The sequence below is a fragment of the Papio anubis genome, chromosome 14, assembly GCF_008728515.1.
Source record: "Papio anubis isolate 15944 chromosome 14, Panubis1.0, whole genome shotgun sequence".
NCBI classification, from domain to species: domain Eukaryota; kingdom Metazoa; phylum Chordata; class Mammalia; order Primates; family Cercopithecidae; genus Papio; species Papio anubis.
In genome coordinates, this window is record NC_044989.1 from 24,940,415 (window position 1) to 24,964,586 (window position 24,172).

General features: G+C 53.3%; 1 protein-coding gene across 9 annotated transcripts in view; it reads right to left on the bottom strand.

The window, feature by feature from the left end:
* Positions 1–24,172, bottom strand: part of DNMT3A (DNA methyltransferase 3 alpha) — a 114,782-nt gene that overhangs the window by 43,031 nt on the left and 47,579 nt on the right. For 8 of the 9 annotated variants that reach the window (XM_031654998.1, XM_031654997.1, XM_031655001.1 and 5 more), the window contains 3 exons: positions 11,126–11,396; positions 4,275–4,318; positions 3,717–3,863 (listed from right to left, as the gene is read on the bottom strand). In XM_031654998.1, the coding sequence (XP_031510858.1) occupies positions 3,717–3,863; positions 4,275–4,318; positions 11,126–11,396 (462 nt within the window). Of the gene's footprint in view, positions 1–3,716; positions 3,864–4,274; positions 4,319–4,840; positions 4,957–11,125; positions 11,397–24,172 lie in introns of those variants that run through there. The other variant, XM_031655005.1, reaches the window with a different exon arrangement.

A 24,172-nucleotide genomic window follows, 5' to 3' on the forward strand; every position in this document is an offset into this window, starting at 1 on the left:
TGTGACAGTCAGGGGCTGGGCCCCACGTCAGAACAGGAAACCTAAATTCTAATTCCATTCTAGTCCTGTTCCCAGTTCTTCATTGTGAGCTTGTGGCCAGTTATCAAACTCGGTCACCCCAAGTCACCTAGTCTGAAAATGAGATCAGTAGTTCTAAAACTTGTACTAGAACTCGTGGAATTCTTTAATTATAGCATATGAATAAGGAATAATGTTATATTAGCAGAAAATATATTTTGTTTGGAGATCTCCACATCGCAAGTCACATGTACTAAAGTCTTTTAAATTAAATCAACATTCTGGTTTTTCTGGTAATGCCTACTGTTACCTTCATTGGTTGGGAGTGCGGATGCAAATGCCAAGGGTTGAAGACTTACTAGAAAATCTTTTGAGAATTGCTGGAGCCAGGTGATGGCAATGGGAGGGCGTTACACTACTCTCTGCTTCTGCATATGTTCGAAGATGTTCATGAGTTTTACAAAGTCCGTTTTGTTTATTTATTTATTTATTTTTGAGATGGAGTCTGGCTCTGTCGCCCAGGCTGGAGTGCAGTGGCCAGATCTCAGCTCACTGCAAGCTCCGCCTCCTGGGTTTACGCCATTCTCCTGCCTCAGCCTCCTGAGTAGCTGGGACTACAGGCGCCCGCCACCTCGCCCAGCTAGTTTTTTGTATTTTTTTAGTAGAGACGGGGTTTCACCGTGTTCGCCAGGATGGTCTCGATCTCCTGACCTCGTGATCCGCCCGTCTCGGCCTCCCAAAGTGCTGGGATTACAGGCTTGAGCCACCGCGCCCGGCCGTTTTGTTTTTTGAGACAGAGTCTCTTTCTGTCACCCAGGTTGGAGTGCAGTGGCACAATCTCGGCTCATTGCAACCTCCGCCTCCTGAGTTCCAGTGATTCTCCTGCTTCAGCTTCCCAAGTAGCTGGGATTATAGGTGCCCACCACTACGCCCAGCAAATTTTTGTATTTGTAGTAGAGACGGTGTTTCAACATGTTGGCCAGGCTGGTCTCAAACTCCTGACCTCAGATGATCCACCCATCTCGGCCTCCTGAAGTGTTGGGGTTACAGGTGTGAGCCACTGTGCCCAGCCCAAAAAAGTCTTTTTAAATTTTAGTTGAGAAAATGTATCTATGATCTAATTTTTTCTGGGAGTTCACTGTAACTGAGGGCAGGCCTCCATACTGCTTCTTCAAGGGAGCGTAGTTTGAGAATCACGGAATTTCTGAAAGTTCTTCCAGGTCCTAAAAGTCATAATGTCTAAGCTTCTTGCCCCAGAGCTAAATGACAACAGAAACACTTCGCTCAAAGAACCAAGAGCTAAAAAAGCAAAGTCCCTGTTTCCGGGTTGCAGGACACCCAGGAGTGCAGCGACTGACTGAGAGAGAACAGCCCCAATTCCTGAATTTCCACCCCAAACACAACATTCCACGCACAGGTGTAAGTGCCTCTCCTCCCAGACCTCAGACAGGCTACCCTTTCTCCGGGCTCTTCCGGGAAAGTAGTTTCTGCCTTCCTGGATCCCAGAGGAAATGAAAACAATCAAGCAGCCAGAACCCCCACCCTGTTCTGCACTTTTTCCCTTTTTTTTTTTTTTTGGAGATGGAGTCTCGCTCTATCGCCCGGGCTGGAGTGTAGTGGTGCGATCTCGCCTCACTGCAACCTCCACCTGCTGGGTTCAAGCAATTCTCCTGCCTCAGCCTCTCGAGTAGCTGGGACTACAGGCACACACCACCACACCCGGCTAGTTTTTTGTATTTTTTGTATTTTTTTTTTTTTAAGACAGAGTTTCGCTCTTGTTATCTAGGCTAGAGGGCATGGTGTGATCTCTGCTCACTGCAATCTCTGCCTCCCAGGTTCAAGTGATTCTCCTGCCTCAGCCTCCTGAGTAGCTGGGATTACAGGCGCCTGCCACCATACCCGGCTAATTTTTTGTATTTTTAGTAGAGACGGGGTTCTGCCATGTTGGCCAGGCTGGTCTTGAACTCCTGATCTTAGGTGATCTGCCTGCCTCAGCCTCCCAAAGTGCTGGGATTACAGGCGTGAGCCACCACGCCTGGCTAATTTTTTGTATTTTTGGTAGAGACGGGGTTTCACCAAGCTAGCCAGGCTGGTCTCGAACTCCTGACCTCCTTTCAGCTTCCCAAAGTGCTGAGATTACAGGGGTGAGCCACCGCGCCTGGCCTCTGTTCTGCACTTTCTCTAGAGAAAGCTCTCACACAAAGGCAGACAGATGAACAGGGCCGCCTTCCCCTGGAGGCCTGGGGTAAAGACGAAATGAGAGCTGAGTTCACGTGAAGTGCCCCACGTGGTGGCAGTTTCCTCTCTTTTCCTGTGCAGCTAGGTCACCACCCACTTCTCTTTGTACCCCGTTCTCTACTAATCAAACATACAAGACAGCTCAAAAATTGTGTGTGGCGAGTTGATTTTCCTCCTCAGTCTTTCAGCCTCCATTTTCTCACCTCTCTGCATGGCTGAAGCCCTCCATGGGCTGTTCCCACCTCCCCGACCCCTAAGAAGCTTCTCTGAAAAGTCACCAGCTCCTTCCAGGTTGTCCAATGCCATGGGCATGTCTCAATGAACTCAGCTTTCCCTAGGGCTGGGCAGCCACCCTCCGGAAAAACCCCTTGCTTCCCCAGATATCGCTCTGTCCTGCCTTCTCCCTCGGTCCCCGCTGCCTGCCACTCCTCCTCTCCATGTGGCCCACAAATGTCAGGGTTTTCATGGACACGATTCTGAGACTTTGTCTCTCCTCCCTCTCCCCTTGCTAAGCCCTTAAGTTCCCATGGATTTAAATGCCAGGGTTCTGCTCTCAACTCCCATCTCTGTCACCCGTACTTCCCTACGGCCCAGACTCCAGGCACCTGGCGTCTCACACGAAGCCCTCGATTCCCACCTATCCCAAACCTCATCCTTCCCTGGGTCTTCCCATCTGAGCAAATAGCACAACCATCACCAGGTGTTCAGGCCAGACCCCTGGGAGTCCTCCTTGAGTCCACCAGTTCCCCTCCCCTCCGGTCAAGCCCTATCGTTAGCTCCAAAATACACCCCAAAGCTCTCCTCTGTCTCAATTGCTGCCTCTCAAATCCACATCAAATCCTTCCTGTACACAGAAACCTTCTATGGCTACTCAGTATTGTCAGAAGTAAGCCAGCTTTTGGGCAGACCCTGCAGAGCCCTGATGTGTGGAGCCCCGTCTGCCTCTCCAGCTGCATCTGGCTCTTTCTCCTTTGCCATTTCACCCTGGCACACAGTTTGCCAAACAAGTCAAGCCAAGGCCTTGCTGGTGCTGTTTCCTCTGCCTGGAACACTCTCCCCCACCCCACCCCCCACAAAGCCGGCTCTTCAGTTCCTTCAGATCTTAACTGAAATGCCACCTCCTCCAAGAAGCCTTTCTTGACCACCCCAACTAAAGCAGGCCTCTGCTATCTTCTATTTCAGCCCCTTGTTTCTTTATGTTCTGCCTGTCTCCCCCATCAGAGTGTCAACTCCATGAGGGCAGGAACCATATATGCCCAGGGCCTAGTACACAGCCAGGTATACAGTAAGTGTCCAGTAAGCATCTGCTGAAGGAGCAGATGAACCAGTCATCACTGCCTAGAGATTAAGTGGTTCCCAGTAAGTTCTAAGGGTTAGCCTGAAGGGGAAACTGAGGCCCATCACTTCTGGTTTTCCAGTTCTGCAGGAAAGGCTGGGGCCCAGGCCAGAAGGCGCCTCACCTCCCTTTTCCAGCGTGCCAGCCACTCGTCCCGCTTGCGCTTGCTGATGTAGTAGGGGTCCCCCGCCTGGAAGGTGTGCCTCGGCATGGGCCGCTGACGGAGGCTGGACTCCCAGCCCAAGCCACCCCGCAGCCGGCCCCGGGAGCCCTAGGACAGAGAGACAGATATTAGGGCATTAGGGTGGCAACGGACAGACCCACCGAGGAGGCACTCACCTCAAACACAATGTGGACACTGGCTCCTGGCCAGAGAGGGCACCCCTGGGAGTGCTGGGCAGACCCTGTGTGGGCTTGAGGAGTGAGGGACATGTGTGGTGGGGGTGGGGGGCACATGGACACAGCCACAGGCCACAAAGGGAGGTGCCTGGCCTCTGGAGGGGGATGAGCCGGCTGCCTTGTTGGGGGACTTCCAACCTCCACACCCACTTCCTCTCCTTCCCACAGAGGGATGTGTAAAGGAGGAGGAGGGGCCCACCCTCCACCCCCTCACACACCCTCGCCACCCGTGTCCTTCTTCTAGAATCAGGATCCACAGAGCCCCTGGGGGTGGAACACTTGCCTCCATTTTCATGGATTCGATGTTGGTCTCCTTCTGTTCTTTGCCTGTGGAGAGGGAAGAACAAAGGGACCCGTTCGTTGGTCGGCAGAATTACTGGAGTGGCTCATAGGCCCCACCTTGTGCCTGGGGTCCCTGCCACAGGGGATGGGGGTCCTCTGGCCGTTTAGCTGTTCATGAGTTAAATATGATGGCCCACCACATGCCAGGCACAGTGCTGACCCTGAGGACCCAGCAGGGCCTAGGGCAGAGAAAGAACTCGGGCAGGGGCAGGCCTTGAGGCCCAGGCAAGAGGGAACACGAGGAAAGTCAGAGCTGGGTTTCTGGCCTGTTGACTCTGTCTCAGGTACACAGAAGGGGACTGAAAATACCCCCGTTCTGCTGCTCCCAGTCAAGAGACCTCCTTCCCCAGAGGAGGAGCAGGATGGCAGAGGGGGTGTGGAAAGTGGAGGGGGTGCAGGAAGGCCTGGGCCGGAGGGCCAGCCTGAGCGGCCTCCCTGGCCCTGCAAGGGAGTGTTTGCAAAGAGGCCTTCTGGGCATAAGGGCATGTACTGGGGGGCGGTGGGTACCGGGCCAACTGGAACAAGACCCCGGTGAAGCAACTTCCTCTCTACGAGACTCAGTTTCCTCATCTGGAAAATAAGGATGCTGGATGCGATTTCCAAGGTCCGCCTGCAGGTCCAAATATTATGATTCTATTACTAATCTCATTCTCTGTCCCTCCACTCCCTACCCCATGCTCAGGCCCCGGAGCTCAGCCTTTAATCTAGAAGACTTGAGTTTGGATTCCAGTGTGACCTCTGTAACCTCTCCTGGCCTGTTTTCCCACTGAATCAAGATAGATAAATGTTCTAAAATCATTAGGTTATGATGAGCATTAAGTGCCTAGCATGGGGCCTGGCATACTGTAGGTGTTCAATACATGTTAGTGTGGTATTGTGGCCCTGATTCCAGGTCCTGGCAGGGAAGTCTCAACTTCCCTATTGAGACCCTGCCCTCTCGCGGTGCTTCTCCAGGCCCCCAGCATAAGGGGAGCTGCGTTCCTCCCAAGCATCCCCCTGTACTCCCCACCACGTCCTCACCACCCTTTCCAGGCACCCCTTCCAGGCTCAGCGCCCTGCAGGCTGCGGGGCTGACTGATTCTGCCTCCCCTAGCTTCTTGCTGGAGGTGGGGAAGTGAGCCCTCCTTCCACCTGGGCCCCTGAGCGTCTTTGTTGGGAGCCGAGAGCGTATCGGGCCTGGACCCACTGCAGGAAGGTCACTAAGGCTGGCTTATGGTAGCTTGGGGTGGGGGGAGACAAAGGGCTTGAAACGGAAAAAACAGCCCCGACTTCATCTCCTGGCTGTGAAGCGGAAGCCAGCCACAGTGTTCACGCCGCGGGTCCTCAGCCCGGGAGGCCACTCCCTTCCCTCGTGACAGGGGGGTCCTGGGCTGGGTTTGGGCTGCCCCCGGGCGCCCAAGACAGCGCTGTCCTCAGTGGTTCTGTCCCGGGTGACAGCGACTCCCGCTAGCTAGGCCCGGGAGCACCGGGGGAGGGAGGCAGGAGCGCCGCCGTGGGTGCGGGCCTGGCGCCGGGCTCATCCCGCGGGGGCCTCGTGGGCGGGGACGGGGCGTCTGTCGCGGGCACCTGTGCGCGTGGGCGGGCGCGCACTCGCCAGCGCTTTGTTCGTGACCGGCCTTTTAAGGGCTGTCTCAACTGTCTTGTCTGGCTCTGCCTCCCTGTTTCCTCTCTGTCCTCTCTCCCACCACAGCCAGCTCCCCACCTTTCTCGTAGGGCCCCCTCCAGTCTGTCCCGGGCCTCCCGGCTCCCAGGCCAGGGCTTCCCCCTCCTCCCAGACCTGGTCGCTCTGCCCGGCGAGGCTCCGGGCTCCCAGCAGGGGGCGCCTGCCCGCGATCAGGTGGCGGCCGGGGAGGGGGCGGCCTGGCGGTCCAGGCTGACACTGACCCGGCGGGACTCCGGGGCTCGCGGTGGCGCTGGGAACCGCTGTGTCAGCCCTGCGGCTGGGGCGGGGAGTGGAGGACCCCCGGGCTGGCTCCGGGACCTGGACATGGGGTTCCCGACTGCATTCTCTCCCCAGCCTGCTTTAGAACCTCTAAGGTTTCCTACCTGGGACCCACCATGGCATTTAATTACTTTTACGGATATTTATTCATTAGAATATTAGAAAATCAGGGTTGAAAGGCTTTCCCGAGTACTTGTTCAGCACTTAAATTTTGCAGAAAGCTGAGACCTGGGGGGTGGAGTGACTTAAGGCCAGAGCTGAGATGATCTTTCAGGGGTCCGGATGCCCCGGCCAGCTCCCTCTTCGCTGCACCACTACGGTTATTTCTCGATGTGACCCCTTCCTAATTTCCCAGCCCCCAGGCTCCCCAAAACAGAACGATTTTTCCTTATGCAGTTTCCAATTGGCTTCTTTCTGGAATTTTCTCCCTGACGACTCTGCGCATGCCCACTTGAGTGATCACACACACACACACACACACACACACACACACACACACACACACGCTTTCCAGCCTGGCCCAGCCGCCTCGGAATGCGGCACTTGTCGTGAGTCAGGGAGGGTCAGCTGCTCTCTCAGTACGGCCTATGCAGCCCAACTGCTCCTGGCCCAGGCCCAGGGTCACCACCAGGGCCAGGTGGCTGTGTCCTTCCAGTGTGGCCCTGGCAGGCCGAACATAACCCTAGTGCATCTCAGGACCTGGGGGCAGGGGAGGCCAGGGTGCTTCTAACACTCGCCTCTTAGTCTGAGCTATACTCAGCCAGAGGACACCCAAGTTCTCTTTAAAATGAACGCAAATCTCCATGGCCAGGCTGTAGCCAGGTTTACCTCAGAGGGCAGTCACTGGCCTGAAGAGGGGCCCTGTGCTCAGTCTGAGCAGAGAGGGGCTTTGTGCTGACCCTAATCCAGTCTCTTACCAGTTGTATAATCTTGGGTAAGTAATTTAACCTTTCTGAAGCTTCAGTCTCCCCATCTGAAAAATAGGGATGATAAGAGTCTTCCAGGCTGGGTGCAGTGGCTCATACCTGTAATCCCAGCACTTTGGAAGGCCGAGGTGGGCGGATCACCTATAAGATCAGGAGTCTGAGACCAGCCTGGCCAACACGGCGAAACCCTGTCTCTACTAAAATTACAAAAATTAGCAGGGCAAGGTGGCGGGCGCCTGTAATCCCAGCTACTTGGGAGGCTGAGGCAGGAGAATCACTTGAACCTGGGAGGGGGAGGTTGCAGTAAGCCAAGATCGTGCCACTGCACTCCAGCTTGGGTGACAGAGTGAATGAGACTCTGTCTCAAAAAAAAAAAAGTCTTCCTCCCATGATCACACATGGGGCATAATACACAGCAGAGCTTCTGAAACTTTCATATGCATGGGAAGCATGAGGGCCTCTTTAAAATGCAGATTCTGATCCAGCAGGTCTTCAGCAGAGCCTACAATTCTGCACTTCTAAATCCCTGGGTGCTGCCAACGCTGCTGGTCTATGGACCACCGTGAGCAGCAAGGAGAGAGAATGCCCAATATAGTCAATACTCAGTAAGGGAAAGCCACATTGCCACTGCCACCATCATCATTATGGCTTTAATGCTGGCGGGGGCAGGAGCAGACCCGAGACAAGCATGGGCCTGTCGGATGTTGGCTCCTGTCCCTATCACTCATCTCAACATCTCCCCTCTTCCTGATTCTTTCTCCTGGCTGTACTTTCAGCACATGCTCAGGCTACAAGAAACGCTGCCTTAAAAAGCCTGTTGCTGCTGTACAGGAGCTCATGAAAGGGGTTCCAGGAGAGCGTCCCCTGAAAAGAGACCTGGAATAACGGGAACTGAAAGGAGACCACGGCCGAGCCACATCCTCTCCGGGGCCTTAGTCTCCTTCCTCATCTGAATCAACCAGCTGAGCATGTGTTCTATGTCAGCTGACTGCTGGAACCGTGACCGAGCCTCTACAGCCTGATTAAGGCATTGCCCGCTGCACACTGGCAAAGCCTAGGCCACTACCCACTCCACTAGGTAACATCTCACCAATTTCAGCTTCCAGGCAGCGCACAGTGGCCTTCAGGGATCCTACTAGCTCTCATCCCTGCCAGAATCTATACTTCCTGGATAGCTGGGGCCACACCGGAGTGCACCAAGGCCAAAGTTTGGTATTTTTGGTGTTTTTTTGAAATGGAGTCTCACTCTATTGCCCAGGCTGGAGTGCAGTGGTGCAATCTTGGCTTACTGCAATGTCCGCCTCCTGGGTTTAAGTGATTCTCCTGTCTCGGACTTCTGAGTAGCTGGGACTACAGGCATGCGCCACCAAGCTCGGCTAATATTTTTTTTGTATTTTTAGTAGAGACAAGGTTTCACTGTGTTGGCCTGGCTGGTCTCAAACTCCTGACCTCAAGTCATCTGCCCGCCTGGGCCTCCCAAAGTGCTAGGATTACCAACATGAGCCACTGCGCCCAGCCTCAAGGCCAAATTTTGGAGGTCAAGGAGACTTAAAGAGTTTTTGCCTACCATACTCAGCACTAAGATTCTAAGGAAGATCCACCCGTCTGAAAGTCCCAGACCCAGGAATCATCCTTGACAGCATCTCCCCCTCACCTCTCATGTCCCTGGCATTTGTCCCCTCCCTTCATCTCCACTGCCATCCTGCTTCCCAGCTCCTCCATTCCATCCCAGGATCCAGATGACATAGTGAGCTTTTCAAATTGCAAAGCTGATTACATCACACATACACACTGTCCGCCCCACCCCCACCCCCACCTCCGCACCCCACCCCCGCCCCCAGCCCCAACAGCCACCTTGAAGGCCTGGCCTGTCTGCCCCAGCACTTTCCACACCCTTCTCCTTTGCTCTCTACACTCTAGCTTTGTGACATCTGTCAATTTGCTGGGTGCCCTGCTCCCTCCCACCTGGGAGCCTTCTTCCCTGTTCTCACTCTCTTCCTCTACCCCTCACCCAATGGACTCCCTCGCCCTTCAGCTCAGGCTGGACAGCCCAGGCCAACTCAGGTTCTTCATTGTAGTTCCCCTGGACATGTTTCACTTCCCTTAGAGCGCTTATCTCCATGTGTAATCCCATCTTTTTAAGCGTGGATTTCTCATTAATGTCTGTCTCTCCAGCTGACTGTGAGGTCCTTGAGGGCAAGAACCAGGTTTTTGTTCATAACAGTTTCCCTAGTCCCTGGTATGGATCCTAGCACACCCTGAATGGGTGTTTTAAGAAACACCTGTTGACTGAGCGATGCAGGAGCCCTTGAGAACAACTAGAAATGGAAGCAGGGAAATCCCAAAGTGAAAACAAACCCTCAAGACCAGAGAACAGCTTTGGGGCTATGGCTCCATGCTGCAGGGCAGGAAGGAATGCCATGACCCTGGGTAGCAGCTTGGCAGAAGTCATCGTGGGGTCCTGGGAAGCGAAGTCAACTGCAGTCAGCCCGTGAGGAACACCACATTTGGAAGGGCAGGGCTGATGGGTTCTCTCACACACCTGGCATTATTAATGGGAAGAACGGTGTCTTCTCTCTTTCCTCATCTGTCTCATTCCTCTCAGGCCCTTCCCACTCCCAGGAAGTATCAGACAGTCCAGGACCCGTCTCTGCACCAAGCCCCATTCCAGGACAGTGGAAAATAGTAGAAAGGCACAAGACCAGGACTGAATGAGCCCTGGATCTGCCACTTAAGGTTTGGGCTCCATGAGCAAGTCACATCATCGCTTTAAGCCTCAATATTTTTCTCCTGAAAATGAGGATAATCATATCTCTTGAATAAGATTGTTAGAGGAGTAAATAAAACAACTAATACAGATTCCCTCTGTAGTGTTCTGCACCTAGTGGGAGCATCATACATATTTTTTGAATAATAAATGAATAAAAGCTTCTTAATAAGTTTGAAAATTTGTATTCTGGTTCTCTATCCTGCATGAACATTAGGTTGGATCCATGCAAAATAAGTTACGCCAATTAATCAATTTACTCATTCCATCATACACGCTTGGAAGGAAGACTTTTTGAAATTAAAATGCACATATGCAAAGCAACCTGGCAGGGCCCTGGGAGGATCAAATGTGATAATGTATGAGAAAGCGCTTTGTAAACTGTGAAGCCCTGTACAAATGCTAGTTGTCCTCATTACTAACATGTTTACAGCTTGGTTGGCCCTGAAATTGCTGGCTTAACCTGAAAGAGAAAAGTGGGCAACTTTCCAGGCTTCCAGGGTTAGGCCAAAAAGTCCCCAGATGAAGAGGCCTGGACTGGGCACTACACAGAATACCCTCACCCAGCCCCCTCCCCACGCCACTGTCACAACCAAATTTCCAGTCGAGTCAGCCCAACTAGGGTGGGCTTAGGACCTCTGCACTCAGGGAGGCAAACAGGGTATCTGCTGCCCTTGAGTACCCAGGCCATGGACTACAAATACAGCAATCCCCAGGAGCTGCAGGGCACGTGGGAGAGTGAGCAGGCCAGGCAGAGCTGCAGAAAACTAAGGCCCACAACCAGCCACAGAAGGCGATGGAGGGACAGCCATTATCCCAGTCTAGCAATCGCTGGCGTTACGAAAGCCCACTGTTGCCAGATCTAGCTTTTTTTTTTTTTTTTCATGAGAAGCCAAAACTCCAGATTTTTATGTGAAATTTTTTGATTTTTAAATACTGGCAACTAATTTTTTAAATGTTTAAAACACTCTATGGGCCAAATAAAACATATGTGCAGACTGCATCCAGCCAGTAGCCTCCAGGCCATAGCCTTGGCAAGCAGACCTTTAGCCACGACCCAGCCCATCCTTCCTGGGACCTGCTGGAGACCCAAGTCCCTGACTCTCAGGATATGCTGGTGGGCCCAGAAGAGGCTGCCCCTGGTGCTGAGGACTCACCCGCTTCTGCAGGTGCTCCTCGGCCCTCCTTGGGGGTGCAGCAGCCATTTTCCACTGCTCTTGAGGCTTCAGGCGGGGTCTCAGCTGCACCCTCTCCCTCTGCTGGGGCCCCGCCCTTCTGCCCCCCAGCAGGGCTCCCCTCCTCTGGCTGGGGCTCACTCCGCTTCTCCAAGTCCCCGTTGGGTAACAGCTCTGAGGAGCCTGAGTCCTGGGCCATGGATGGGGACTTGGAGGTCACCGCAGGGTCCTTTGGCGTGTCACTGCTTTCCACCTGCAAATACAAGAAAGATATCCAAAAGGAGGGTTAGATCAGTAGGCTTAGCCTGTTTCGGATTATTGACCGCTCTGAAATTCTAGAGAAGGTTATGCACTTTCTGTCCAGAAATTGTGTTCATATAAATCTTCAAGCAAGCAGATACATTCACAATTTTGCTTTCAATACCAAAGGATTCATGGGCTTGACCCCTTGAAATCACGGGTCTGTGGACTCCAGCTTAAGAAACAGGAAAAGAATCCAAGCAGGTTTGGCAGCCTGGTTGCACTTCTCAAGGGATCTGTACCCCCACCCCACCACCACTCACTGAGGTTACATAGGATGTCCAAGCCATCTCTGCAGCCCCTGTTCAAAAAGAAATGCTCTGGCCAGGCGTGGTGGCTCACACCTGTAATCCTAGCACTTTGGGAGGCCGAGGTGGGTGGATCACCTGAGGTCAGGAGTTTAAGACCAGCCTGATCAACGTGGAGAAACCCCATCTCTACTAAAAAGACAAAGTTAGTCGGGGATGGTGGTGGGCACCTGTAATCCCAGGTACTCAGGAAGCAAGAGAACCGCTTGAACCTGGGAGGCAGAGGTTGCGGTGAGCAGAGATCGTGCCATTGCTCTCCAGCCTGGGCAACAAGAACAAAACTCCGTCTCAAAAAAAAAAAAAAAAAAAAAAAGGCTCCTTGTGCCACCTATAATCCAATAAGAACCCCCTCCTCCAGAAGGTTGCAGTGCCACCAGATCAAGTCTGGGACTCAGTCTGGTCTGCCTTCTGTGGTCAGTGCTCTCCCAGCTTTCCTCTTGATCTCTTGAGGCATGAGAGTCGAAGGAGGCCCCCTAGAAAAGCATTCTGTGGGCTCATAGCCTAGCACAGCTTTCTCCCTTGGCCTGGGCCGCCCCAGATTCTTTTAGGCACTCAGACCCAGAAGAGCAAAGGCTCTGGCAAACAATTTTCAGGCTCTGCAACAACCCTTCCTGAGCACTGGGGTCTCTCATTCTCTTCAAGGGAAATCATTTCTTTATCCCCTAGAGTCTAAGAACTGAACTCACTAAGGTTCCAGGTAATAAAAATCAAATAAAGAATAATCGTGGCTGTCTGTGCGTATCACTGCACAGTGGACAAAGCTCCTCACTTATTACCTCCTCAGAGTTTCTCAGCCTCCCTGGGAAGCAGGTGAGGAACCTGAGGCTCTCTGAAATTTTGTGATTTGCTCCAGGTCACAGGCTTTGCAAGGACAAAGCAAGAGCAGGAGAGCCGGGTGCCTGCTGTGTGCTCTGCTGTGTGTATATATTCAGTCCTCAGCCATCCAGAGGCAAGTGGGCCAGGACACCTCAAGAAGAATGGAGGTGTCCAGCATGGGACAGGAACAGGCAGGGGTCCCCACGGCTCAACACTCTGCCACACCCATGGGCACCAGGCTGCACTCAGCAACTCCGCCGCGCTGGCTCGGCTCCTTATGCAGAACACCTACCCAGTAGAAAGGCAGGGACAGCATCAGCTCAGCAAACCTCAGATAAGGCACTCAGCACCTCGGTTTCCCCACCCATCAGATGTCTAGACCAGAGATGACTGGTCTAGACCAATGGAAGTTTTGTCTTTTTTTTTTCTACTTATAAAAGTCAGACACATATATCATAAAAAAATCAAACTATAGCCAGGCGTAGTGGCTCATGCCTATAATCCTAGCATTTCGGGAGGCTGAGGCAGGAGGATCACCTGACGTCAGGAGTTTGAGACCAGCCTGGCTAACATGGCAAAACCCTGTCTCTACTAAAAATTAGCTGGGCGTGGTGGCGCATGCCTGTAATCCCAGCTATTTGGGAGGCTGAGGCAGGAGAATCACTTCAACCCAGGAAGTAGAGGTTGCAGTGAGCTGAGATTGCGCCACTGCACTGGGCCACAGAGCGAGACTCCATCTCAAAAAAAAAGAAAATCAAACTGTACAGAAAAATGAATAATGCTAAAAGGTTAAAGCTCCTATTTCAGCTCCCTACCCCCAAAATCTCTCCCTGGAGGTACCCATTATTAACAGTTCAGTGAGCATCCTTTCCAGACTTTTTCCTATGCATCGACAATCATGTGTAAGTTACATGTTTATACATATGTATTCATATACACACTCAGATCCAGAAATGTTTTTTTCCAAAAGGGTATCATACTAGTTGTAATGTTCTGCAACTTGCTTTTTCACTTAACAAGCAGAGTGGGCATCCCTCCATCCCAGTGCAGATGGATCTGGATGCTCCAAAATGTATGCATGCCGTTCCCTGATGGTGGGCATTTGGGCTGATTTGCTTTTCGCTGCAGTGAATACCCTTGCACAGACAGCTCTGTACAGCTGCGTGTTTCCATGGGACGGAGTTCCAGAAGTGGTCTGGCCGGGTGAAAGGGCCTGTCCAGCTAAGTGTGCAGAGATACTGCCAAATTCCCTCTAGAGTTTCCCACCACTCAAGTGCACAGCCTGAGAGAGCACTGGGTCTCCAGCCCCTCCCCTGCAAAGCCCTATTTCCAAGGCTGCTTTTGTTCTAACGGTCTAAGACTTGAACTCTGAACCCACTGTTATTTGGTGAGGAACCCCAGAGGTGGCAATTAGGGACAACGGTCTTGGGAAAACACAAACAAAAACAAAACCAGAGTCTTCTCAGGTATGCTTTCCTCCCTGGACGGGGACCCGGGCACAGGGAGCAGCTGGAGAGGGAGCAGAAGGAACTGCAGGGCCTGCCAAGCTCCTTTCCTGCTGTGCAGGGCGGCTGGGCAGGCCTGCTTCCAGGAGGGAAGCGCCCACAGAAAGCTGCATGTGTGTACTCCTCAGCAGTTGGAGGCAGAGGGCTGCAAAGAGAGGAAGAGGAGGTGACTGGTGAAAGCGAGAAGTCCTCTGCTGTGCTTGGGGGCTTGGGCTGATGCCAGCAGAGTTGGGAAGGTCAAATCCAGGAAGGAAAGTGGACCCCTGCCTATCGCCCCTGCCTCCATCCTGTGTGTCAGGACCCTCCTCAGAACTCAGAACACCTCTCCTCCCACCCTGCTTAGGCAAAGAGGGCATTTCCAGCCTAGAATGGTCCTCCCTGGTGTAAACCCTGTCTGTCACCCTTCAAGGCTCAGTCATGAGCCCCAGCAGCCTGAAGAGTGGAGTGTACCCCTGCACTGACAGCCACCTTCCAGGGTCCAGCTGTGCCAGGTACCCCAAAGCCCCCAACATGGCACTACCACGGAGGTGTGCATGGGGTCCTGTCTGGCCAACTTGAGCTAAGAAGCTTAGGTCAGAGACAGACTTTTGCATGGCTGCATCTTCCTTTCTTCTCATCATTTGCTGCCCTGCAGATACCTCAGATTGGGGCAGGTTCTGAGCCCCGCAAAGCTGCTGGAGGCAATGCCACTGTCACTCACTTCCTGCCTGGGACCACACGGCCTCCTCTCATGCTGGGACTCACTTCCTGTTGACTGCTGACTCCGTAGCATAGAGACCCATGAGGGCCGTAGCATAGAGACCCATGAGGGCCGACTCTGAGGCCCAACACAGCCCCAGGCTTCCGACCAACCCAGTCATTCATGCACACTAGTAAGCCCTGCCCTGGCCTCTACTCACTAGATGCCAGCACCTCTCCCCAGTCTGCAACAGCACCAGAGGCGCCATTCTCCTAGAGATGCCCTCAAAGCCAGGTGGGAGTCGGGCACGCTGGGCAGATGATGGGGGAGCAGGGCACGGTGCTCATTTCCAGCCCCAGGTTAGCTCACCAGCTGAAATCCCCACTCCCGCATCTGGTCCACACCGTCCTCTGCCCAACCATCCCCTCCTGCTCATCTGCTCACTCAGGTTCTGGATGAGCTGATTCAGCCAAAGTTCTGGGGTTAGCGGGGGCCCATGACTTCTGCCACGCTCAACCCTTAACTCATCCTACCCATCAAGAACTCCCTCAAGCTAAGTGTGGCCCCTCACTGGGGCTCTCTGGGGCTCAGGGTAACCAGCAGGACAAAACCATCCAGAGGAAGGAACAAGGTCCCAGTCAAATGGCCTGAAGCAACTGTCCAAGTCTCTGGGGAAGAGCTGGGCGCTCACTGAAGGAGCCATCCCTGGTGAGAAGGGCAGAAACCTCAGCCTGGAAGCCCAGAAGGGAGGGGTACCCCAGCCAGGCCTGGCCTCTTCTGCCCCCAACTCCATGACCTCCTCCCAGCCACTCTCCTCCCCTCCTTTCCCCTGTCTCCACAGCTTGTTGACCTCTGGAGGGCAGAGACTTTGCTTGATCCGGCTGGACTTAGCACGGAGTGGGGCACCTCACAGGTGCTCAGCCAATATTCACAATTGATTCGTGAATGGCAAAGACGAGGCTAAAACTGAGAACCTCCTGCACGCAAGCTACAGGGAGTTTCAGCTTTGCTGCCATGTCTGTTAAACAATCTGCTTTTGTTTGCTTTTATTTTGACAGTCATCTTGAAAGGAGACATAGCACACCCCTGAGATACTCATGTTGCCCATTATCTGGGAGAGGGCTGGGTTGTGGGTGCCGACCATCCTAGAAGGCACCACCAGCAGGTGCAGCTGCAGGTGACAATTTCCGAATGGGAGAAGCCGCAGTAAGTACCCATCACTTCCCCTCCCGTGGGGGGCCAGATGGGGGACACAGGAGGGTTGTGAATCTAGTATCATTCTAGATTTCAGTACAGCTCGGTCCTATCACCCACTGTCCACCTACTCCCAGCCGGTATGCCTCACTTTGGGTCTTCAAATCCTGCCTGCCACTTCCTGGGGTCCCTCAGAGTTTGCCACCCTTTGCTTTCCTTCTGGGCAGAACCCCCACCTTGCCTCCGGCTTTTCCTCAGTCCTCTCCTGTGAGCAGCTTTTCGAGGCAGGTTAAGGTCGTAGTTCTCAACTGGGGCAATTTTGCTACCTCCCCACCAGGACATTTTGGCATGTGTGTGAAGACATTTTTGGCCACCACGTGGTTGGGGAGAGGTGCTGGCATCTAGTGAGTAGAGGCTAGGGAAGCTGCTAAACACCCCACCAGACAGAGGACACCCCCTACAACAGAGATTTAGTCCAGACAAAATGGCAATAGTGTATTTGAAAAACCCTGGACTGAGGGTAGGGGCAAGGATAGAAACTGCCTTTATCTAAGGAACGCTTTTTTTTTTTTTGAGATGGAGTTTCACTCTTGTTGCCCAGGCTGGAGTGCAGTGGCGCAGTCTCGGCTCACTACAACCTCCACCTCCTGGATTCAAGCGATTCTACTGCCTCAGCATCCCAAGTAGTTGGGATTACAGGTATCCGCTACCACACTTGGCTAATTTTTAGTATTTTTGGTAAAGATGGGGTTTCACCGTGTTGGCTAGGCTGGATTCAAACTCCTGACCTCAGGTAATTCACCCGTCTCGGCCTCCCAAAATGCTGAGATTACAGGCATGAGCCACCATGCCTGGCTTAAGAAACACTTTTTTTGGGCAGGCGTGGTGGCTCACGCCTGTAATCCCAGCACTTTGGGAGGCTGAGGTGGTTGGATCACGAGGTCAGCAGATCGAGACCATCCTGGCTAACATGGTGAAACCCTGTCTCTACTAAAAATACAAAAAATTAGCTGGGCGTGGTGGCGGGCGCCTGTAGTCCCAGCTGCTGGGGAGGCTGAGGCAGGAGAATGGTGTGAACCCGGGAGGCAGAGCCTGCAGTGAGCCAAGATCTCGCCACTGCACTCCAGCCTGGGCAACAGAGTGAGACTCTGTATCAAAAAAAAAAAAAAAACACTTTTTTTTTTTTTTTTTTTGAGACAGAGTCTCACTCTTTCACCCAGGCTGGAGTGCAGTGGCATTATCTCAGCTCACTGCCACCAGGCCTGGCTAACTTTCGTATTTTTAGTAGAGACATGGTTTCACCATCTTGGCCAGACTGGTCTTGAGTTTCTGACCTCGTGATCCACCCACCTCGCCCTCCCAAAGTGCTAGGATTACAGGTGTAAGCCACTGTGCCCGGCCTAGAAACACTTTTGAAAACTTTTAAAAAACTGGGGTAAAACATATATGACATTTACCATTTTAACCCTTTTCTTTCTTTCTTTTTTTTTTTTTTTTTGAAACGGAGTCTGGCTCTGTCGCCCAGGCTGGAGTGCAGTGGCCGGATCTCAGCTCACTGCAAGCTCCGCCTCCCGGGTTTATGCCATTCTCTTGCCTCAGCCTCCCGAGTAGCTGGGACTACAGGCGCCCGCCATGTTGCCCGGCTAGTTTTTTGTATTTTTTTTAGTAGAGACGGGTTTCAACGTGTTAGCCAGGATAGTCTCGATCTCCTGACCTCGTGATCCGCCCATCTCAGCCTCCCAAAGTGCTGGGATTACGGGCTTGAGCCACCGCGCCCGGCCTATTTTAACCCTTTTCAAGCGTACTTTAAGTACACTCTCATACAGCCTTTACCCCCATCCATCTCCAGAACTTTTTCACAATCCCAAACAAAAACTCTGCCTCCATTCAGTACTAACTTCCCAGTCGCCTCTCCCCCAGTCACCACTCTTCTACTTTCTGTCTTCTAAGGAGCATTTTAAAGTCTGTGTGTGGAAGGATCTGGACCCCTCGGCCCCCTGTAGTTGGCAGGTGTGGACAGCTGCTGACCCAGCCTCGCCCTGAAGGGTGGGGGTGAACCCACCACACCCCTCACTGCTGTCCCATCCAATGCATGCCATGTTTGTTTACAAAGTGCTTTCTCACCCAATCTCCTTACACCTCATACCTCCGAATCTAATTATCTGTGTACTGTGGCCTCCCTCCTTAACTGTGAGCCTTGCATTATTTCACATTTTTTTGGAGGGGATGGAGTCTCGCTCTGCCGCTCCGGTGAGTGCAGTCGCGTGATCTCAGCTCACTGCAAGCTCCGCCTCCCGAGTTCAAGCGACTCTCCTGCCTCAGCCTCCTGAGTAGCTGGGATTACAGGTGCCTGCCACCACGCCTGGCTAATTTTTGTATTTTTAGTAGAGATGGGGTTTCTCCATGTTGGCCAGGCTGGTGTCAAACTCCTGACCTCAGGTGATCTGCCTGCCTCTGCCTCCCAAAGTGCTGGGATTACAGGCGGGAGCCCCCGCCCGGCTGATCTTATTTAACTTTGTGGGCCTCTCCACCTACAGCTCTCTAGCATCCCACACAGGACTGGGCATACATATGCTTATAAAATTAATAAATGTAATTTTCACAGGGATCCTGGGGGAGCTGGAGCGATGCTCACTTTTCTGAGGCCTGCCTTGGGTCACACGCCTCTGAGCAGTAAAGCTTCCAGGATGGCCCAGGTATGGGGAGACATCTGAAGACCGACTCCCACTCTGGGTTGAGTCTCAAAACAGCGCAAGCTCACAAATGCCCCCAGGGTTCGGAGAAGGCACAGGTGGCAGTGCAGTGCCCAAGAAAGGCTGGGCAGAGGCTGCTGGCCTTCCCCTGACCAGCACCCAACTCAAGCAAAAGCCAGAGGCAAGGCAAGGAGGAGCCCTCTGCTGTGGCCTGCCCAGCCGGAACCAATTCCCCAGCCCTGCCGCCACCTCCTCTTCCCCCTTTGCCCAAAGTCTGGGCGAGACCCAGACCTCCTGCCCCTCCTTCACTCCAGGCAAAGCCTTGCCTCCCAGGGTGGGGCAAAGTCTGAAACTCCTAATAGGGGGAGGTGATTTTTTTCTTTTTTTTAAGAGACAGGGTCTCGCTTTGTCACTCAGGTTGGAGTGCGGTGGCACAATCACGGCTCACTGTGGCCTTGAATTCCTGGGCTTAAGCAACCTTCCCGCCTCAGTTTCACTAGTACCAGGGACTACAGATGCCTGCCACCATGCCTAATTTTTTATGTTTACGGAAGTAATTTTTAAAAAATTTTTTTCCTGATAAGGTCTCACTCTGCTGCCCAGGCTGGAGTGCAGGGGTGTGACCATAGCCCCCTACAGCCTCAAATTCAACGATTTTCCTATCTCAGCCTCCCAAGGAGCTGGGACCACTGGCGTGTGCCACCATATCCAGTTAATTTTATGGAAGTGGTTTTTTTTTCTTTTCTTTTTTTTTTTTTTTGAGACACAGTCTCACTCTGTTGCCCAGGCTGGAGTGCAATGGTGTGATCTTGGCTCATTACAACCTCTGCCTCCTGGGTTCAAGCGATTCTCCTGCCTCAGCCCCCACTAGTAGCTGGGATGACAGGCGTGTGCCACCACATCTGGCTAATTTTTATATTTTTAGTAGAGATGGGGTTTTGCCATGTTGGCCATGCTGGTCTCGAACTCCCAACCTCCGGTAATCCACCTGCCTCGGCCTCTCAAAGTACTGAGATTACAGGTGTGAGCCACCACGCCCAGCCAGAAGTGATTTTTAAGTATTGCTTTACTATTGTTATCTAAAACCCAGGAGGAGGAGAGGTGAGGGTCATGGTACAGGGGAGATGAGGCCCTGGCACCTGGGGCAAGCAGCCCTGTCCCCAGGCTGCAGCCCACATGCAGCGCTCACCCAGGAAGGGGGGGGTTGCATGGGGGTGGGGGATGGGTAGATGCCATTCTCCCTCCTCTCTTGCCTCTTCCTTTCCCACCAGGAGCTCATCTTGCTTACTCTCCCAGAGCCCAGCAGATAGGGGGGCGACCTCACCTTGGTCACCCAGAGGGCCGGACCTGCCATGGTGCTTTTAAGGCCTCCGTGAGATCCATTCCATGCCACCCGGGAACCCTGGCATCAGGCCAGCCACGGTCTCTTCACCGTCACATGCACAGACTTGAGAAGGAGGCGCCCCCATGCCTGCAGACACCCACTGCCAGCCACAGGACAGAGGGGTGCGAGGAAGCCGTGCGATGCCAACACAGACACGCCAATGAGCCCCTCCACTTGTACCGCAACTCCTCGCTCCTTCCAGTTCCTCAGCTCTGCAGGCCCATCACCCCTCAACTAGCCTGGATTTTTCCAGGTTGACTCTAGTTTCAGGAAACAGCTGCATGTCCACGTAAGCAGGGCAGCTCTGCCCCCGAAGCATTGGCACGGGGCCACGACTGCCCGCCCCCGCCCTTCCTGCAGCCCCCTTCCCCCTGGCAGCCCTCACCAGAGATCTGATAGCAGCTGGAAGTGGCCTGTGGCAGGGAGAGCCAGAGAGGCCCACCCCATGCCCACTCCAGGAGGGGCCAGGGGTCCCCAGATGCCCCCTTGCTCAGCCTTCCTGGGATGGACGGAGCAGGCTCCAATGCTATGGAGCTAGGACCCTGACTCCTCCAATTTCCCTTTTCCCTGTAGGGTGGCTAAAAGCGCCGCCAGTGGGGTCAGGGATGGTGGGACCAGAGACCACAGAGGGATGACTCCGGAAACTCTGGTCCCAGCCCGGGCACCCCCACCAGGTCCTACCATTCCCCTCACCACATCTGCTGGGAGCTGCCTGTCTCCCTCCTCCCCAGAGATCTCTCCACCCGTGTGTCTGAGGAGAGACCTCTGGGCTCAGCAAAGCCTTAGAGGTCACTCAGTCTGTGGCCTGGCTAGGTCATCACAAGCCATGGCAAATGGATGCCAGAACGACCATGCGCAGTAAGTGGCCGGCCCACTCAGGGTTCTGTTTCCAGCGGGTAACTGGTCCACCTGGAAGAGGGCCTGGCTGTGCTCTTTGAAGTCAACCTCAAAGGATTTCAGAGTGAGCTGGAGGCTCCCTTTAAAAAGCCATCATGCTGGCTGGGTTCGGTGGCTCATGCCTGTAATCCCAGCACTTTGGGAGGCCGAGGCAGGCAGATCGTCTAAGGTTGGGAGGTCGAGACCAGCCTGGCCAACATGGTGAAACCCCATCTCTACTAAAAATACAGAAAAAAAGGCCTTTGGGCCCCCTATGCTCAGGCCTGCTCCCACATTGTGGAGTGTACTTTCATTTTCAATAAATCCCTTCGACCCTAAAAAAAAAAAAAAAAATTAGCCAGGCATGGTGGTGCACCCCTGTAATCCGAGCTACTCAGGAAACTGAGACAGGAGAATTGCTTGAACCCAGGAGGCAGAGGTTGCAGTGAGCTGAGATTGCGCCACTGCACTCCAGCCTGGGCAACAGAGTAAGACTCCTCTCAAAAAAAGAGAAAAAAAAAAAAAAAAAAAAAAAGCCCTTACGTATGAGAGATCCCATATGTTAAGTAAATCTCTTTTGAAGTTGCTTCTGTTTTCAATCTCTGCCATCCCTAGAGTGACAGGTTTGTAAGAAGGGAACCCACCATGGAAAATGGTGCTGTCTTTTCTGTGCTTCGTTTACCTTTCTGAAATTTCAAATGGGTGTCCTCCCTCCGCTCCCCAGCTGTGCTGTGCTCAGCCCACCACACCCGACATGATTTCATAGCCTTAATCACGTCCTCTCCTTTGTCTCTGCAGACCGGGGAGTCCTAATCTCTTTAGTCTGTCCTCTCTTGGCAGCCTGGCCTTCCCCTTGATCAATTTAGTGCCCTTCTCTGGAGATTTTCCAACTCACTCATGGCTTTCTTGAGGTAGGAGAACCAAAATGTACAAAATTCTCTAGGTGGGGATGATGAAAGAAAACCCATGTCAACAGCTCTCCTCAGATGCGTGTGCCAGCGCGTACCTGCAATGGGAGGAACGATGCAGGTGCAGCACAGGCCCTAGAAAAGCTCATGGGGCCCCAGGAAGGCCACCAAGACCAGGACCTGTGGGAATGAATGACTCGCTGAAGGTGGCCCCGGGATGTGGAGAGATGAAAATAAACACAGGGATTATTTTTGGGGGGAAAAAAAAAAGGAGATTCTGAGATTCTACTTAAATGCTCCCCAGATAAGATCAGCTATGTAAGGTGGCCTCAACAGGGGCCCCTTCCCCATCTGCTCCCTTCCAGAAGCCTCGTCTCTAACAACAACGCTGATGCTGTCCCTGTTGTGCCATTGCTAGGGCCTCCTTTCACCCCTTCCTCTCCAGCGTTCCCAGGGCCAGCAGCACAGGCTTGGCCAATTCTGCCCCGCCACCGCTACCCCCCACAGGCCCTGGGACTTTGCTGGCGCCCCCGCCCCCTCCCCTCTTCCAGCATGTGTTCATGTTCAGGGATGAACGCCATGCTCACGGGTGCCAGAGCCAGTTTCTCAAACACGACTCCTATCACGTCATATCCGCCTCCTCACAACCTTCCAGATAACACATTTTTCAGAGAGGATAAAGAGTAAAAGCACCTCAGGCTGCCTGCAAACTACCTTTCCAATCAAAATTGAGAACATTTTTCTTCTTGTTTTGAGACAGGGTTTTGCTCTGTCACCCAGGTGGAGTGCAGTGGCACAATTAAGGCTCACTGTAGCCTCAACCTCCCGGGCTCAAGAGATCCTTCTGCCTCAGCCTCCCAAGTAGCTGCCACCACAGGCGTACCACCATACGCAGCTACTATTTTATATATATATATATAATTTATTTGTTTTGAGACAGAGTGTCCCCTGTAGCCCAGGCTGGAGTGCAGTGGTGCAATCTCGGCTCACTGCAAACTCCACCTGCCCAGGTTCAAACGATTCTTGTGCCTCAGCCTCCCAGGTAGCTGGGACCACAGGTATGTGCCACCACGTTTGGCTTTTTTGTATTTTTCGTAGAGATGGGGTTTTGCCATGTTGGCCAGGCTGGTCTCGAATTCCTGGCCTCAAGTGATCCACCCACCTCGGCCTCCCAAAGTGGTGGGATTACAGGCATAAGCCATTGCACCCAGCCCTGTATACATTTTTCAATGCATCCCTAATCCCCTCAGCCAGGCCTGTGTCTGTGTGCTCACAGCCCCTACCTCTGGGCCTCCCCACACTCTCCCTGCCCTGCATGCCTTCCTTCCTCCACACCCACCTCAGCAAGGTCCTGGGGTCAGGGGTGCCTCTCACTTTCCCCTTGACTTCTCCATATGTCACCTCCCTTCTAAGGCCCAGGTCAAGCCCCACCTCCTCCGTCTTCCCTGGCTTCCCAGCATCCTTAGGAGTCCCACTGCACTTAAGTCCCCACCACGGGCTAGGCCCTTCCATGGGGGACTCCAGTAGCGCGTGTCGATTTCACCACTCAGGTCGGGGAGTGGGTGGGTGGAGCTGCAAAGTTCATAACCATAGGCTCTACCTCACAAGCAGTGTGTTGGCCTGTCTTCCTCACGCCTTCCAAAACATGAGGCGACAGAGTGGGCAGCAGCGTGTACTGATGCAGACTCACAAGAAGAAGAGCCACCTCCGGGAGTGGGCCAGGGGCTGCAGCCCAGGAGTGGGAGACACTATGTCAGGAAGTGTGCATAAAAGTGAGGGGCACCATGTCACCGAGCCGAGGTCCGAAGGGTTAGCCCAGGAGGGGCTCTGATCTGAAAACAGACAGGGGAGCTGAACTCTGTCTTAACTTGGAGAAGAATCAAAGGTCCTGTTAGGCTGGAAAGCTAGCCAGTACTGCAAACTTCCAACAGCTGCCCTAAGCTGTACCTAGCTGACTTTTGCTACAGAAGAATGGTTCCCTAACTTCCCCATTTATACCCCAAGTCATCTGCTCTGAAGTGGGGCAGTTTGCTCTCTTGGACTGGCTCACGCCTGTGGTGTTGGAGGGTCAGCCCTAACACCGGCTTGGGCTCAGCTGAGCTCAGCACCAGCACCCAGCCCCCTCCTCCTCCTCCCTCCCTCCCATTCTGGGTTATTCTTAGCAGGAGGTGACCTCAGAGTGCTCCCTCTGAGCAAAAATAACCCTGGAGGAAGTTGGTGGGTATAAATTGTCAATGAATAAATACGCATCGCTAGTAAATAGGGGATGGAGCCCCACAGGGCCACTCACCCCCCAGGGCCTGCTGGGCAAAGGCAGAAACTCTCCCTTCAGGGCTCCAACCAGAACCACCCAGGAAGGACAAAGG